This window comes from Taudactylus pleione, unplaced genomic scaffold (assembly GCF_031769625.1).
Source record: "Taudactylus pleione unplaced genomic scaffold, aTauple2 ptg000086l, whole genome shotgun sequence".
NCBI classification, from domain to species: domain Eukaryota; kingdom Metazoa; phylum Chordata; class Amphibia; order Anura; family Myobatrachidae; genus Taudactylus; species Taudactylus pleione.
In genome coordinates, this window is record NW_028284488.1 from 437,802 (window position 1) to 455,836 (window position 18,035).

The 18,035-nt window shown below is 43.6% G+C and overlaps 1 protein-coding gene across 4 annotated transcripts; it reads right to left on the minus strand.

Annotated features, from left to right (window-relative positions):
- Nucleotides 1-539: 539 nt before the first annotated feature.
- Nucleotides 540-17,700, minus strand: LOC148529089 (uncharacterized). 4 transcript variants are annotated; one of them, XM_088468851.1, is made up of 5 exons: nucleotides 17,641-17,700; nucleotides 16,372-16,468; nucleotides 13,645-13,740; nucleotides 6,990-7,405; nucleotides 540-2,174 (listed from the first exon to the last, which is right to left on the minus strand). In XM_088468851.1, exons 4-5 carry the CDS (start codon nucleotides 7,197-7,199, stop codon nucleotides 2,037-2,039), a joined length of 348 nt encoding a protein of 115 aa, XP_088324977.1. In that variant the 5' UTR covers nucleotides 7,200-7,405; nucleotides 13,645-13,740; nucleotides 16,372-16,468; nucleotides 17,641-17,700; the 3' UTR covers nucleotides 540-2,036. The 4 variants fall into 4 exon arrangements, 3 of the variants coding, with proteins under 3 accessions (XP_088324977.1, XP_088324978.1, XP_088324979.1); XM_088468852.1 differs by lacking the exon at nucleotides 13,645-13,740; XR_015877837.1 differs by lacking the exons at nucleotides 540-2,174; nucleotides 6,990-7,405 and adding an exon at nucleotides 10,464-10,544.
- Between the last annotated feature and the right edge of the window lie 335 nt (nucleotides 17,701-18,035).

The following is an 18,035-nucleotide window of genomic DNA, read 5'->3' on the forward strand; positions in this document are numbered from 1 at the left end:
GAAGGTAAGCTGGCCCATCTTAGCTCTTAGCCGTGGGGGGTAGGTTAGGTTTAGGCACCCCCGGTGGGACATATGGTAAGACACCCCCTGGGGAGGGTTAGGGTCAGGCAGCGGGTCGGGGGGTATGGTTAGACACCCCCCAGGGAGGGTTAGGTTTAGGGTGAAGAGAGGGGGATTAGGGTTAGGCACCGCCGGGTGGGATGGTTAGGGTTAGGCACCACCAAGGGAGGGTTAGGGGGGGAGAGGAGTAGGGTTAGTTTACTTACGTGCCCCTGTCGGGATCTCTCATGATCGGGCTTCCGGTGTTTCACCAGGCGGCTATTCAGCCACCGGGATATCATACCCAACCCCTGCAAAGCTATTGTTACTGTGCTGAAGTACCAGTAATGTAAGGTAAAAAAACTCAACACGCTTTGATTTCTTGTGCAAGAATTTTTTTTTTAATTAATGTACAAACTGTGCACCCTGAACATGGCTGCATTTTTTTTATTTAAAACATGTTATAAAACTGTACATATTAATAAAACTTTAATTGTGAATACAATTTTTAATGCTTATAAAAATAAACACATGGCAAAATATGGCCCTAGCAAAATATGGGCATAAAATGTGAACATTTAGGGACAAGTTTTATCAGTCCCAATAACTTTAGTGCTCTATGATGCTTGTCAGGGGTGTATCTTCCTATTGGCCTGGATGGCCCTCACCAGGGGCGTCGGCTGAGGGGCGCTGTTGCCACCCGACATCATTAACAAATGATCACTGGTCTTCTGTTTGCTTTGCGCAGTGTGCCGCAGACAATTGTCATTAGTAAATTATCCCTAGTCCTCTTCTGTCTCCTCTGCTCTTATCAGTGTTCTCCATTGAGTGTTAATGTGTATCAGGCTTCTTATATGTCCCTTTATATCAGAAACATTTAAAATTAGAGAGACTATTTTTTTTTTTTTCTAATATATCTCTTCTCCCACAATACCCACCACATACCAATCACCACTCACTAATTCCCATATGTCAACCTTGCAGGAAAAGAGTGTAAGCACCACATCAACCACAATGCTCTATTAGCAAGATAGTTTGCATATATGCAAATTATCTTGCCCACAATGCACCTTGTTTGATGCCCTCTTTTCCTGTGTTGTTGACATATAGAAATTAATAAACAGTGCTTGCAGGTAGTAAGTGTTATAAATATAAAAATATATATATTAAAAAAAAGTATATATATATATTGTCTCCCTATTTCTACAGGCGTGTAAGTTGAACTACCCCCAGTGTAAGTACTAATAAATTTATATTTTCCACAGTATGGGGAATTGACCATGATTTTTATAGATTGTGGATACTCGGTGTCAGGTTTAAGATATAATCCTTATGGGCTGTTTTTATTATTGTGTGTGAGATAGCAATGGACCCATGTGGGCGGTTTTACCAGTGAATTATATGGCAGAGCATATTGCAGTGTACAGTCCAATTTGAATATATGTAAATTATTTTACCCATAATGCATGTTTGTTTTTGATGCTAAGTTTTCAAGCTTTTCCTGTGTATTTTGGCATTAGTAAATAGTGGTTTGCAATAGAGTAAGTTCTGTAAAAGATATATATATTAAAAAGAGAAAAAATATATATTCTCCCTATTTCTACAGGTGTCTGAATTAAACTACCCCCAGTGTGTGTTATTTTATTTTTTCAAGTAGAAGCAGTCATTGGAGGGGGTGCCGGCCCCATCAATCTGCCCCTTGCGGCATGTGTTTATTGACCTAGTACAATCTGCGGCAGAAGCACCATATATCATAGGGTAGCTATTGGGATGCTGTGGAAGGATAAGTGGGGAGTAGGGTTTGATGGGGTAGGACGCATCATTCTAGTGGGAGGGGCAGTTGGCCTGTGCTGAGGCTTCGTGGCATACTGTAGGTCTGTGGGGTAATTTGGCCAGTTTTCCCAAGGATGACCAAATCGTATACAAGCCTCTCAAACTGAAGCTGTTGATCAGGGACCATTTGACGTATGCAGTTACCAAGCTGAGAGTCTAGGTAGTCAAACTGTCTTTTTCAGAAATTGATCTGCAGCACTAGTTTGGGGCTGGGTCTTGGTGGCCATGCTGCTCTGTAATTTGGGGGTTGAGCATTCCTCCCCGGTGATGTCTTTGGTGATATCATGGTCTTGAGTGGGAGTCTGTTGAAAAAAAAATTTAACCTTAAGGTCGTTTTAAACAATTTTTTACTTTTTCTAGTTCCCTACAACCATGGAGGAATGGAATACGATTACTGAGAAATTTGAACGGCAGTGGTACTTCACTAACTGTGAAGGGAAAACACGTGTGCATAGCCCCACCTGCCAACATCGGATCATATTACTATAATTATTAGAGATGAGCAGGTTCGGATATCAGAGATCCGAACCCAACCGGACTTAGCGGTCCGAGCCGAGATCCGAGTCGGCTTGGGTTTTCCTGCCTGACTTGCATGTCAAAATGAGGCAAAACTCATTTTTCTGACTGTCGGATTTTCGTGGGTTTTGGATCATATAAAAGTTCCCCGCTAGCGCCGCCATTTTCATTCCCGCTGTGGAGAGTGAGGTGAAAGGAGGGGGCTGTGATCGCTGTGCTGTTGCTGTGTATAGGGGCTGGCTACTGTTTTCACTTGTCAAGGGCTGGCTGCTTAATGTCCATAGGGACTGGCTGTTCTCCATAGGGGCTGGCTGGCTGTCCTGCTATGTTGTCGAGGGGGTGCTCTATCCATCAGGGGTGCTCTTCACCCCCAGTCTGAAAAAAATAAAGTTTTTTTTTTCTGTGTGTGTGCACGTTAGCCACACTTATCAGCAACATCGCTGCAGTGGTGCTCTCCCCCCAAGTGCCCCCCCAAAATTTAAAAAATAAATCAAAGTGTTTATTTTGTGTGTGTGTGTGTGTGTTTGCGCGCATTAGCCACACTTATCATCATCAACGTAGCTTACAGGGGTGCTGCCTGTGTCATTTATCAAGGGGCTGCTGCTTCATTCAGGAGTGCTCACCTCCAAGTGCCCCGAAAAAATAAAAATAAATAAAAGTGTTAATTTTTTTCTTTGTGTGTGTGTGCATTAGCCACACTTATTATCAGCAATGTTGCTGCCTGTGTCATTTATCAAGGGGTTGCGGCCTCGTTCAGGGATGTTCTCCCCCAAGTGTCCATAAAAAAAAAATCAAAGTGTTTATTTTTTTCTTTGTGTGTGTGCATTAGCCACACTTATTATCAGCAACGTAGCTGTGCAGAGGTGCTGCCTGTGTCATTTATCAAGGGGCTGCTGCCTTGTTCAGAGGTGCTCACCCCCAAGTGCCAAACAAATAAATAATAAATAAATCAAAGTGTTTATTTTTTTCTTTGTGTGTGTGTGTGCATTAGCCACACTTATTATCAGCAATGTAACTGTGCAGGGGTGCAGTCTGTGTCATTTAAAAAGGGACTGCTGCCTCGTTCAGGTGTGCTCTCCCTAGTGCCCCCCAAAAATAAATAAAAGTGTTTATTTTTTTCTGTGTGTGCATTAGCCACACTTATTATCAGCAACATAGCTGCGCAGGGGTGCTGTCTGTGTCATTTATCAAGGGGCTGCTGCCTCATTCAGGGGTGCCCTCCACCCAAGTGCCCCCCCAAAAAATTAAAAATAAAAGTGTTTATTTTTTTCTTTGTGTGTGTGTGTGTGTGCATTGGCCACACTTATTATCAGCAATGTAGCTGCACAGGGAAGCTGCCTGTGTCATTTATCAAGGGGCTACTGCCTCGTTCAGGGGTTGCTCTTCCCCAGTTTTAATTTTTTGTTTTGTTTTATGTGGTTGTGTGTGTTAGCCGCAACTTAGCTGCACTATAATTGCTTGGTGACACTGCTGCAAGACCGCAGTGAGTATGGAGGACAGTCACATGACAGGAGAGCACGACCCACATACCAGTCTTGTAGCTGCCGGCAGCAGTCATGATGACGATGCAAGGCCGTCAATGTCATCTATGTAGGCCGATGCACCAGGGCTTAAGTCAGCCATGTAAAATCAACTTTTACCCTGTTAAAAAAAAAAATCTAAAGCTAAGTTAGCTTTAGAGAAACAAAAAATTGGCAATATGCCATTCACTACACGAAGTGGCAAGAAAGGATAAGGCCTTGGTCTTTATCTATGACTGGTGGTTCTAGTTGTGATGATTTAAGCCCTTCTGCTTGTAGAAGAGGTACAAAAAATAAATAAAATTGTTAAGACGAGTAAGACACTGGAACCAACTGTGTGCTCCGAAAAGTCACAGATCCCCAAGGAGAGTCCAAGTGTGTCTGCGATTGCCATGTGTAAGCCTGACCTTTCTAATACTGTACTTGAAGAAGATCCTCTTTCCACCATTTGTGTGCCCCCTGTAAATATGGGGATGAGCAGCACAAGTCAACATGCTGACATAGAAATCGAGGATGCTTCTGTGGAATTGCACCAGGAGGATGAGGAGGATATTTATGTAGTTGGCGATAATAACAAGGATGATGAGGATGTTGATGCCGAGGATGTTTGTTTAAAAACTGTAAATCAGGCAACAGTTGTTGCCCATGGTGGGAAAAATCCCATTGTTGCCATGCCTGGGAAAAGGACCAAAAAATCCACCTCTCGTGTGGAATTATTTCCACCCATATCCAGACAACCTTTGCCAAGCCATTTGTAACCATTGACAAGTAACAGTGAGTAGAGGTAAGGACCTTAATCATCTAGGAACCTCCTCCCTGTTACGTCACTTGCAGCGCATTCATCAAATTGGAAAGGGTGTTTCAAATTCAGAAACTTTGGGACAAAAAACCTAACAAAAACCAGTCTAGTGTCACCTAGCTGGTCCCTTCTATCTGGATCCAAGCGCTTGCAATCTCCACCACCAACACCTGCATCATCAGCAACATTGTTAATCATGACTGGAAGCAGTCCTGCATCCAATTTCATAAGCATGACTGACTCCTCTCCTATCCGTGATTCCTCAGAAGGTTCCTTGAGTGCTACGCCTGTTGCTGCTGCTGGGGGTGGATCTTCATCCCAGAAAGGGACCAAGAAAACTACTGCTAGTAGTAATTTAAAAAAACAATTGACTATTAAACAGTCCTTTGAAAGAGGAAGTAAGTATAACAGCTGTCACCCAGTTTCACAGTGGATCACTGACGCCATGGCGGCTGTGCTAGTATTAGATGGTGAAATAATAGAAAATGAGGATGATAGTGTGGAGGAAGTGCAAAAAGAGGAAGAGGAGGAAACTTGTATCTTATCTGATGCTAATGAGGATGTTGTTGATGAGGATGTTGTTTACGTAAATCAGCCACCAGTGGCAGCAGTTCTTGCTCATGATAAAAAGAAAGCCAGAAAAGCTACGTCTTGGGTGTGGAATTATTTTAATCAGTTGTGAAAGCATCTGTTCCATTTGTAAAGCCAAAGTTAGCAGAGGAAGGGATGTCAACCATCTAAGCACCTCCTCCCTGTTACGTAATTTGCAGCGAGTTAATGCAATTTGTTTAACAAAATTATAATAATTTGTAAATTAATAACAGCAGTCCAGTATCATCTACCAGCAGTTTGGACCAGCACATGCAATCTCCACCACCAACACCCTCATCATCAACCTCCTCCTTACTAATTGAAGGTGGTCCTTCCAAAAAATGTTTTGTGGGGGCCCAAACAAACTAAGGACTTCAGCCACAAAAGTGTCAGTCCTTGTCGCTAAAGTGCTTGGTTTGTTAAGCTATGCATGTCCATTTTAATTTCCCACATAAGAGTATGTGGCAGGGCCCAAGCACAATTCCATCTTGCACCTCTTTACTTTACATTTTGCACAATTTGGAGCATTGCCGACTGACATTATTATAGTTTTTTTTAAACTGCCATCCTGTCTGCCACTGCTGTGTGGCAATGTTTCATAAAGTCCTTTATTTTGTTAAACTACCGTGTGTATGTGCCACTGCTCTGTCGCTTACTTTAGCCAGCAGGCTCGCTGCAGCCTTTGGCCTATATTGGTGAAAAATAGTGAAATCAATATTGTGAGCTGTGAGGTGGTTAAAAATGCATGGAAATGCCTGAAAATGATTGTTATAAAGGTTAATAATACGTGTAGGAACAAAAACAGGGCCAAATTATGTGGTTTTAGCTGTTTATATAATTTTTTGGAAAAAATACAGATCCAAAACCACAACCTAAAAACAAAACACCAGGGATACAGATCCAAAACCAGATCCAGATCCAAAACACAAGGAGATACAGATCCAAAGCCAAACCCAAAACATGGGGATCATCGCACATCTAATAATTATAAGGGATTCTTCAGTATTGTTCTCATGGCTATGGTGAATGCCAATTCTGAATTTCTTTTAGTGGATGTTGGCAAGATTGGCCGTGCTTCGGATGGTGGGTCCTTCAAACAGACGGCTTTCTATGAGAGACTCAACTCCAAAACCCTTAACTTGCCATTTGTTGAGGAAACCAAGCACGGTCTAAATTTGGTATTTGTGGCTGACGAAGCCTTCGCACTACACATTATGAAGCCATATGCACAAAGGGGACTGACCAAGGAGAATCGGATCTACAACTACAGACTGTCACGTGCATGCCGTATTGTGGAGAATGCATTTGGCATCCTGAGTAATCGCTTCCACATCTTCCACACAGCCATCAACCTGCGCATAGACAAGATCGACTGAGTCACCTTAGCATGCTGTGTCCTGCATAATTTTCTAAGGCAGAAAGCAACCCAGCAAAGGACACCAGGCACAGCTATGCCAGATGACCCAGAACAGCCAGAGGAGTTGCTTTGGTGGTTGTCTATACAAGCAATGGGAGTTAGTGAAACATTCACCGCACGTGCAAAACAGGTCAGGGAGCAATACCTGGCCTATTTTAATGAAGAGTAGGCAGTGTCATGGCAGGAAGACTGTCTCAAAGTAGAGTGGACAATTGGGGACTTTTTGTATTGTTAAACATTTAGCATGGTGTGTATGCACTGTATCTCTACTTACCAAATCAACGCTGGACGTTTCCCCCAGATCTTCAGGTTCTTCTCCGGGTTCGTGCTCCACCATCAAGCACTTGAATGGCCGCTGAGGCTCCTGGTCCAAGGTGAAGCAGAGCAGGTCGTAATACCACAGGTTAGGATGATATATGTCTTCTACCCCCACTCCAGAGGACTTGGACACCTGGCTTTTCTTGTTTTCCTTGAGGAACGCCATCCACAAATTCTATATCTTTTTGCGGACTCACTGTACGGAGGCTTCACTGTGGTAGCTCTTGCTGAAGTCCACAAGTTCCTGAAGGGCTGCACTTTTTTTCTGTTTATTTGACTATTCCCTGGACTTTACCCTCCACAAACATTCCTTTTCGCTGTATAATTCAAGAAAGCCTGTTAAGAACTCGCAGTCTCTGCACATAGCCATATCTATCAGAAATGAATTAAAAAAACATTTTAGTGTTTACAGGAACTCATTGCAAAAGAAATTTGACTTAAATTAAACATGGACTACAAATTCATATCTGGCTAACCCTGGTAAGGGGGTGGACAGTTTTTTGGACACTTGTGGCCAAATGTAATAGGTTGTGAATTTGTTAAATATGTGAGTTTAACGCTAAACTCGCATTTTTTACTCACTCGCAAATGAGCAGATGTTTTCCCATTCTCTAGAAAGAACTCAATTTAATGAGTGCGAGTGCTTCACTCACACATATTGCTGCCTGAGAAATCACAAAAACAATAGACCAGCTTCAGTATAACGAGTATATCCTGAGCAGGTCAGAGTAAAACAGAAACATACACATATCTATGAGATACATGCATGTTTCTGTGTGTACATATGAAAATACTAAAAAAAAAAAAAATACATACACCTTCTCCCCAGAAGCATAACCAGCCCCGGCCTCTGTACAACCTGTGCTGGTTTTTAAAATACTGGGGACACAATGAATAGGGGTACCCTGTATTTTAAGTAGCAGCACAGGGCTTTTCTGATCCATTCCTGGTTGTGGAAATACAGGGGAAAAAACAAGTAGGGGTCCCCTGCAGTGGCGGCTCCAGAGGTGGGGCTGCAGCGCAGTCCAATATTCAAATAGGGGAGCCACACCAACTACCATTTCAAATGCTGCCAAACATAGGTGGCTGGGACTCACTGAAAGTTGGAGTGGCTCCCCTATTTGAATTTTGGACAGGGTATTTGTATTTCCATAACCAGCACCGGACTCCTATCGAGGGTGTAATGCCACAGCCAGGGGAACCCTTTCACAGGGTCCCCTGGCCAAAGCATTACACTTTACCACTAGACAGCCCAGACCTGGGATCCCCTGGGAGGCGGAGACCCCCCCAATAAAGGGGTTCCCCCTCTCCAGGTCATCCCCTGGCTATGACATTACACCCACGCTAGAAGTCCGGAGCTGGTTATGGAAAATACAGGGGACCCCTACTCATTTTGTCCCTCATATTTATACAACTAGGACTGGCTCTGAAAAGTCTGGTGCTAGTTGTGCTTTTAGGGGGGGACCCCATGTCATTTTTTTAAAGCTTTTTACACACAAATGCAGATTCAGTGGTATGTAATACACATTGGGGGTCAGTGTACACATTGGTGGTCAGTTGCATATAAAACACATTGGTGGCCAGTGGCATATACACATTGGGGGTGTTGAATTCGTAAATAAACCTTTTAATACATTCATGCCTATAAACCTCTAAGATTCACCTGCCTAGAACCTCTAAGACAAAACCTGCCTGTACCTTCTAAAACCACAATGTGTCGCTATTTTGATTATACCATTAATGAAATACTGAGACAGTTGAATAGCGGTCCAAAGCGCTAAAGATTATTATTCAGGTAAAAGTACAGATGTTACAACGCTATGATCTAATAATGAGCGCAAATAAATTGTACAAACATTAGGTCATAAGGTACAGTTAAAATACATGAAACGGTTATTAAAGATCAAAATACAATGAGCAATATGAGACAGAGAGACAGAGAGAGAGAGAAAAAGAGACACATTAAAATACAATGAGAGATATATCAATATCTGCTGAAAGCACATGTTCAAGATGGCTGGTGATGGTGTGTGTGTGTGTGTGTGTGTGTGTGTTTGTGTGTGAGGGGGGGGTTGGGAATGCTTCCTGCCCTATTGTCCAAACCGCATGGTCTACAAACAAACTCCATTATGAAGCTACCTCATTGAAATCTCCCATAATGCCATAGTTAATTAAATATGCACGCTGGATATCATATGCCAACACATCAGGCAAACACTGCACCATTTAATATTCCAACATGTACAACACAAGCTGATTCCAATATACAACAATACCATCCTACAACAGACCTCATCCAGTAGTCACTAGACCGTGGGGAGGGGGAAGGGCCGAAGCACATGTTTTTCCTTTGTTTGCAAGCCTCATGATCCCTAGGCAAACTTCACCCTGCACCAAGCTGCAACTCCGCAAATCATACATCCATCGATGACCACAACCACAACAAAGACAATATACCTATCTGACCCACACAACACCACACGGCAACCACCCACGACCATTCAAAGCTGCCATCAATTCAACCTCCACGATACAACACTGACACCACCCTATGATCACATTCATGAGTATACAGCACACACCAAGCCTATCTCTCCCGAGCAGAGATATTGTTCAAGCACATGGCAAGGCCCTAACACAGAACACATGGCAAGGCCCTAACACAGAACACATGGCAAGGCCCTAACACAGAACACATGGCAAGGCCCTAACACAGAACACATGGCAAGGCCCTATCACAGAACACATGGCATCTCAATCAACCAGCATCAATCATTTACAAATATTACAACAACTCCATAATCAATCCCTTTCCTGCATGCTGATAACAGACTATTGTACCCTACAGTGTAGATGAAGAGTACAGATTAGATAACATATCATCCACTGTATGCTAACACAGACTCATGAATATCCTTAGAAAACTACAAACCACACACCATGCTAAGCTAATAACAGATTAACACCAAACATAGCTACAGACACCCAAATAGGCTAAATATTGCACATTTTATACTTAGCTATAACCCAGAGGAACTGAGACCCATTTTTCTGTTGTCTTGTGAGGGAGCGAACCTCTCTCTTCCTTCCAAAATCTGCAAGTGTGTCTGCTAAGCTGTGTGTTCTCAGGATGTGCATGCTATGTTCCCGCCCCCTTTTACCTGTGAGGTCATCAGAAAGGGAGTATCCTTTTGATTACCTGAAACTACTGTTAATTAGGTTCTACTCCCAGTTAGCTAGCTCTATTGATTAGACTGGAATAAACAGTCCTTTGGACAAAAATGTAAACAGGCCTACACCATGTTATTGTCTTTTGGTAAAGGTTAGAAATCTGTTACAGGGCATTTATTGGACAATTCCAAATGGATACAAAAGGTCTCCAACCTCCTTTTGTATCCCCCACATGCAAATCTAAGCTGCTATGGAAAACAACATTTCAAATAGATATTCTCTCTAACAATCATATTTCATAGCCGCATGTTCTGATCTTCATATTGATGTCACCGGAACGCTGTGGAAACAGAGTAGGTCAGTACGGCTCCACACACAGTCCAATTGTCATTTACTAAGCCATAGTTACAGAAAACATTTATTTCTTTATATACTGACATTGCGTTTAAATTATCCTTTTTGCGTTACGGGACCATTGCTTTTAAATGTATGTATGCGGGGAAAACACCACTGAATTGCGTTGTGCATCTGAGGGTCGGTGGGGCACTCAGCGAGCAGCACTAAGCTGGAAGGGCATCTATGTGTGTGTGTGGCCATGCCAGTATGATTTTGGGAAGGATCACTAAAAAACTGACTGTATTCTGTTTAACATTGTGTGTATGAGTTGCAGGGAATTTTGCTACTTTTCAAATATAAGTCTGTGTGATATTATAAAGTCCACGCATGATGGGCCACATGTACACACACACACACATATATATATATATGCACATATATATATATATATATATATACACACACACAAGCACACATGTATTTTTCTGATGTTTTTAAACTGCAATTGCAAATGTGTTTATACAGTGAATTTAATTCTCATACAGGAAGGAGGCTTCCAGCTGTGCTGTCGGAGCCTCCCTGTTTAGTCTGCCTGTTTTGGGTTGAAGATGGGCTTTGTATAGGGTTCCAAATGGTAATAAGTTAGTGTTTGTGTTAAACACTGTCTGCCTGTGTTTGAGGAAGGCTGACTATGTACCTTTTGTTTACAAAATAGTGCTGTGAGATTTTATTTCTAAGATGGAGTCTTGGCCCTTTACAAGACAGCATTGCGCAGATTCCAATTGCAAACAGATTCTGTCTTCGCCAATTATCCGGTTTTGACAGGGGTGAGCAGTGTGTCACCAGCAGCAGAGAGAGACAGGATGCTATATTATTTACAGATGAGCCTGGCTGCTCGTGATGCTGCAGATCTCTCACAATGCTGGCACAAAATGGAGGAGGGGAGTGTCCAGGGAATGCCAGTTAAATGACGGCCGCATCGGCCAGGTTAGAACGACATATCGTGTGTCATTTGGTAGTGCGTGCACACTGCACGATCAGAGGTGAATCGTTAACAAGATTGACAAAGTTTCCTGCATGTACAAAAGTTCTGAAGATGCGACCAATGACCTGTGAGAACACGCATCGGCATCGTGATAGAGCGTACACACTAGATGATAGGAATGATTTGTCAATCCAATGCGTCGGAATCGGCCAAGTCATTCAAGATATCATCTAATGTGTACCCAGCTTAAGTCTAATGGGTTTATTCATAGAGCAGAGAAAAGCCCTGTTTTGCATTAAACAGGGCTTTTCTCTGCTTAGTGCTAATCACAGAGCGGGTTCCGTGGAGAAGTTCCTGAATCCTCCTGCGGCACCCCTGCTCTGTGGCTGAGTAGCATCACCACACTTTTGTATGGTGAGTGCAATTCATAAAAGAACAAAAAGCTCAGCTGTGTTCAGATTCGCCATCTCAGGGTAGCGTAATCTGAACTTCAGTGCGAAACGGACACGGAAGTTACTTACTTTCCTGTCTTCTGCCCATCATGTAGTCTGGCATCGCCCCTTGATATACCAGCAGCTACTACAGCCTCACCTGAGCTCAGCAGAAATTACCTGCCTTCGCCTCCATTCATCTCACTCTGGACTGCAGCTGAAGACAGGACTGCCAGAGCCTTGTAAACCGGATCGTATCGCCGGAAAGGTAAGTAAACTTGAACTGCTACTTAGCAATGCTATATATCGCATTGAACCGATTTGATATATAGTGAAAAGTAACAATTCTGTTTTCATTTTCTTCACGAATAGACCCAACAGTCTGTTGCAACATCCCAATAAAATTTCATGTCTAACCTTATAAATGGAACTTACAGCACCTCTGGCGCTCATTCCTCATTCATAGTGGGCAATTCAATTAGCACCTCAGCCACAATGTGCCATTCCAGAACAGCACATCATAGCTAGTGACAGTGCTAGTTTTTCCTCACACCCAAAAGATGCACAGGAAAAAAAAAGCAATGCTGGGCATACAATAATAAGCAGATAAACGCGTAGCCGAACAACATGGGAACAACATGGGAACAACATGGGATGTTCGGTGGCACATCACCACTGATTGAATTGGCCCTTTTGTTCTAGGAGAAACATCTACATATGGTAGAAGAAGAGATTACTAGTCTGGTCTTGCAGTTTGAGTGATCTTTATCTAGAAATTGTGAGAGTTGTATATTTATTTGTAATTGTATTTTTCTATATTATTTTGTTACCTTTAAGCTGGGTACACTCTAAGCAATATAACACAGATTCGTTCACGAGTGTCGTTGGTCGTATCTTCTGATCAGCTGTGCAAGCACTACAGGCTGCAGGGTGCCTGTCCAGAGTATCCCTCGAACGCTCCGGGAGGTTCTGTAGCAGCACGGCGTCACATGGGAGGTGCAGGCCGCACCCGGGTGTCACCCGCCAAGGGGTGACACCAAGGTGCAGGCTCCCCCACAGTGACAGGAGCTGGGTGCTGCACTGTAGCATTAAGTGCAGCACTCGGCTCCTGTCACAGTGAGGGAGCTGGCACTGCTGCCCGCACCTTCGGCAGCCCTCACCAACCCATTGATAATCACGGGTTTATGCCATGCCCCCTTTTCAGCAGCGCACGCATGGCATCCCTGTGTAGCAGTACTCCTGGCTGCAGTGTGCTGTTCCAGGCATCCTGCAAGCCACATACAGGTGCCTTGAGGCAGCAACGATGCCGACCCCAGGGCCCTGTGCCCTGTGTGACTGCCCTGCTCATGCACCCCAAGTTACTCCCATCTTAGAATACCCCATTATTAAGCCCATGTCATCAGCCAGGTCCACCTATCACAATCAGCAAGTAATTGCACATTTCACATTCAAAGTTATTTTGCCTCCCAAAGCTGTATATGAGTCAGTAAAAATAGAGGCACTAGCAGAAAAAAAACAATGTCACTTTACAAATCATGAAGTAGACTGCAGTACTTTAGCACAACATTATAAATGACCCCTTTGTCAGTTGTCATGGACAATTCTTATTACCTTGGGCTGTTTGAGGAAATAAATGAAAGCTAGGTGAATATACAGTGCATTTCATTACAATTACAGTATCTGGTCACCTTGTATGGGGGCAGTCTGTTCTGCGGTAGTGGTATGTCATTTCCTATGCAGTCATTCAGTACGCTGCTACTGTACTCAATATGCAGAAGATGATTCTGTGACAAGCAAAGGGTTAACTTTGTCATATTCTTCACACCTGCTCAGCATCAATTTCATGCAATCTCAGTAATGTTTCCAAGAAAGCCCAAAGGTTTACAACAAAGCGTTTAACTGGGAAATTGAAAAACTGACTAACACTCATTGAAAGACAGAGAAAGTAAAAGAATACAGAGACACAGAGACGATGGAGAGTTGCGGCATACAGTATAATTTGAGGAGGAGGGAAAATAGTAAGCACACAAGCAATGCGAAAGGTATGGTTATGCACATATTTACATACATGTACACATATAACAACCATCATCAATAAAAATACAGGATGTGTCTATTAAGAGATGAATATTTAGACATGAAATAAAAGGGGCAAACAGAAGTATATGTAAAGAGCAATCATGATAAAACACAGGATATCTAAAAGGATTTCCAACTGTTTCATTTCAAAACAAAGCCAAAAAGGATTCCCAGAATTGAAAGACCAAGTGGTGTGATACTGCGGATGCAGGGCTGCCATCAGGAAGCAAATCCCCGCCCATGTGTTTCTGCAACTCCAGCCCTGCAGTGTCTCTCCAGTTCCAGTCAGCCCCCATTCAGTCTCCCCAGCCAGCACCCCTTCTGTCTCCACAGCCAGCACTCCTTCTGTGTCTCCTGCCAGCACTCCTTCTGTGTCTCCTGCCAGCACACCTACTATGGCCCGTATTCAATTTGGAGCGAAAAGCCGGAATCGTCGAAAAAGTTTCGACCGATGACGTCATTTCGCCAGGAGGAAAAGGATCGCTGTATTCAATTTGAAGGACTTTCCGCCTAATCAGAAAGTCAATGCAATGTGATAGGCGAAAAAGTTTCGCCTAAGAATTGCAGGCAGAAAAAAGTGCAGAATTGGGGTTTTGGGGTGCAACGTTGCGGGAACCCCCGTGCACTCTTCAGACAGTCCCCCAAAGGTAAACTGCGTCAAAATTAAAAAAAACTTAAAAACACCCCAAGAAATACTCCTCAATACAATTCTGCGCCACTTGTACAAAAACGCTATTTAGCAGCTATTGAGCCCATTTAAAAACACCAAATACCTTCAGCAAGCCAAATCTGGGGTGACCATAGCTAACCCCAATGTCAGAGCATCTTTTGGGGGTTGTCAGGCTGATTTCTCCAAATCTGACAGGACTTTCCACTTGTTTCAGTTTCGCCGGGTGCCGTTTTCGCGTACTTTCAAATTGAATACGGGGATACGCGGGCACACGCAAGATACTTTTCTGCCTGCAAAACACGCAATGTAGGCGGAAAGTCCAGGAGGCGAAAAAGTATCGTGGGTGCGAATCAAAGTGAATACGGGCCTAAGTCTCCTGCTAGATTCCCTTCTGTGACTCCCCAACCAGAACACCTTAACAATAACATTATGCATCCTATTCATCAAGTTTAAAACTTCACTTGCACAAGTGTTAATGGGGTTTTGACCAATCAAGGATTCCTCATTGATAACTTTGCTTGGACTAAGAGGCAGATTTATTTGAGCACATTGTTTTATACGGTGCAAACTGCGCGTGTGAGTCACACTGTGCATGTGTGAAGTAAGATTACAGATGCGGTTACAGTGAGGACATGGACGCAGTGTGATTGACAGTCAGGGAGGATTTGGGGGACGTTATGGGGAAATGCAAGGCAAACACAGGAACATCAAGACCATTTTGGGTGCGTGTCTCAGCTATTCGCAGCACTCCCCATGAGGGGGCGCTAGTAATTGCAAGTATTGCTGGACAGTGCCCTCACTTACAGTCAGATGAATCCCTGCTCTGGCTTCTCCAACAGAGGACAGAATGCAATAATAAGGCATCTCAGTACAAATTCCTGTGGCTGTGACAACTGTATATTTTTGCACAACCTATTGCCCTAGTTGAACAAAGTAAAATATGCTCATACTTCCAAAAATAGTGTTAAAAGACTTACACATTATACAGTGTGCCATGTGTCTTCTAATATTTCATACTATAAACAAATTTCAATTACCAAGATACTGTAGGATTACAATTGCTCAATTAAAAATATACCATATATTGTGGATCCATTTACTTACACTTGTAGAATAAGCAATAATATAAAAAGATTCAATTTAAGTGGTCTGGTGAGAGCTTCTGCTCACTACTAACAAGGAGGCAAAGGAAAAGGAGGAGCTACACTACATGGGAGGTCTTCTCATACATGATATTTACCTGCAGCTAAGTGCTCTGCCCTGAGGTACTGTACACAATTGAGAGCAGCATCCCTGTGCGCTAAGCCCCAGAGGGTGCACTGAACACAGATTTTTTTTCCTCACAGCCTCAGGAAATGTGCAGTGTAACCCATGAATTTAACCCACAATCAATGGATTAACATGTGTTATCAGCAGGTTTACCGCAATAATTGAATAGCTCCAGGCTTTAAATCTGGAGCTTTAACCTTTTTAGTAAACATCACAGCTAAATGAATCTGCCCCTTATACTTTTAGGTGAACATTTAAAAGGAAAATAAAGTGTTTGTCCAAAAGTGATAGTAGGCAGGGCAGAGAGCAAAACATTTAAAGTATCCTTGCTGTGACTTCAATAGCCCTATCCCTGTGCTTGATTCCAGTAATCATCTGTTTAAAGCATTTATATTACCTTGGAAACCAGCCAACTTCTTACACAAATTCTGGCTTCCCCGTTACCAATGATGTATTATAGAGAAGTTCCACAGTACTAAGAGGTGTTGCCTTCCCTGAAAGAGAGAACAGTCAGAATATGAACACATTTAGCTTAAACACATCAGATATTTGAATTATATCAATTAGTTCATAAATACATCATATTTGCCAATTTTTGCAAACTAGTTGAGATTATATTATTATATTATTATCAGGGAGATTATATTTGGTAATAGAATGCGGAACGCGGCGCGCTGTTAACAGGATGTGTCATGCTCTATTCAAAGGGCGTGTCTAACTCCACCTGTGGCATACTTGCCTACCCTCCCGATTTGGCCGGGAGCCTCCCGAAAATCGAGTGCCGCTCGCAACCCCCCGGAATGCCAGGCAAGCCACAAAACCCCCACCCCGCGAAACCTGAGAAACCCCTGCAGTGGGAGGGGGACAGTGATGCAATTCACGCTGGGCCAACATGACGTGATCGCGTGGCCCCGCCCCCGCTCCACCCACAAATGACAGTAAACTATCCGTTCCCGCCCCTTGCACCGGCCACGCCCCCCACCATGCTGATCTGGCTTCTCCCTCCTGGAAAGGGCAGCCAGAATGTCGGGAACCATGACCTGTGGGAATATCTATTGCCACTCAGGGTGTGTCCTGCACTAAACCAGGAGACTCCTGCTGGATGCGGGAGGAGAGGCATGTATGCCCCTTACCCACAGCATACACCCCCTCATACCCACATAGTGCCCAGAAGATGCACAACTCCCATACCCATACAGTGCTTAGCAAACACTCCCATACCCATAATGTTCAATATACAGTACACCCCCCCATACTTACACACTGCCCAGCACACACACACCCATACCCATACAGTATTCACCATGCCCCCTCCCATACCAACAGTGCCCAGCATACACCCCCCCATGCCAACACTCACACAATGCCCAGCATACAAACCCCATACCAACACAGTGCCCAGTATATACCCCCACATATAGCATACAGTGCTGTACCCCCACATATAGCATACACACCCATACAGTGCCCAGCATGCACACCCCATACCCATACAGTGTCCAGCTTGCACACCTCATACCCACACTGACACAGTGCCCATCATACACCCCCCATACCCATACCAACATACACCCCTATACCCACAAACTCACAGTGCCCAGCATGCAGCCCCCATACCCATAGTGCCAGTCACACAACAATACAGTAATACTTTACTATTATATACCTGTAGCACAGCCACACAGCATCTGTCATAGCCTTGTGTCAAGCAGCAGCAGAAACTAGGGATAACTACAGGAGAGGGTAAATACTATCCTCACTGCAGAAGGGTGGCGGCCATGTTGTCGAAGCTCTATAATTCCGGATACCTTTCTTTCATATGCTCTCCCCCTGGTGGCCCCAGGCAGTACTTGCAGCTAGAGAAGGTGCTCTACAGTACAGCAAGTTATTCCCGATAGCAGAGGAATGTGGGGGTTATAATTAATTTTCCAGGGCATCGGGAGACTGTGCCCTGATCCGGGAGTCTCCCACAGGAATCAGGAGGATAGGCAGGTATGAAATACATGACTTTCATATATATTGAACTTCAAAAGGAAATACTAACATGCAATTGGGTCTCAT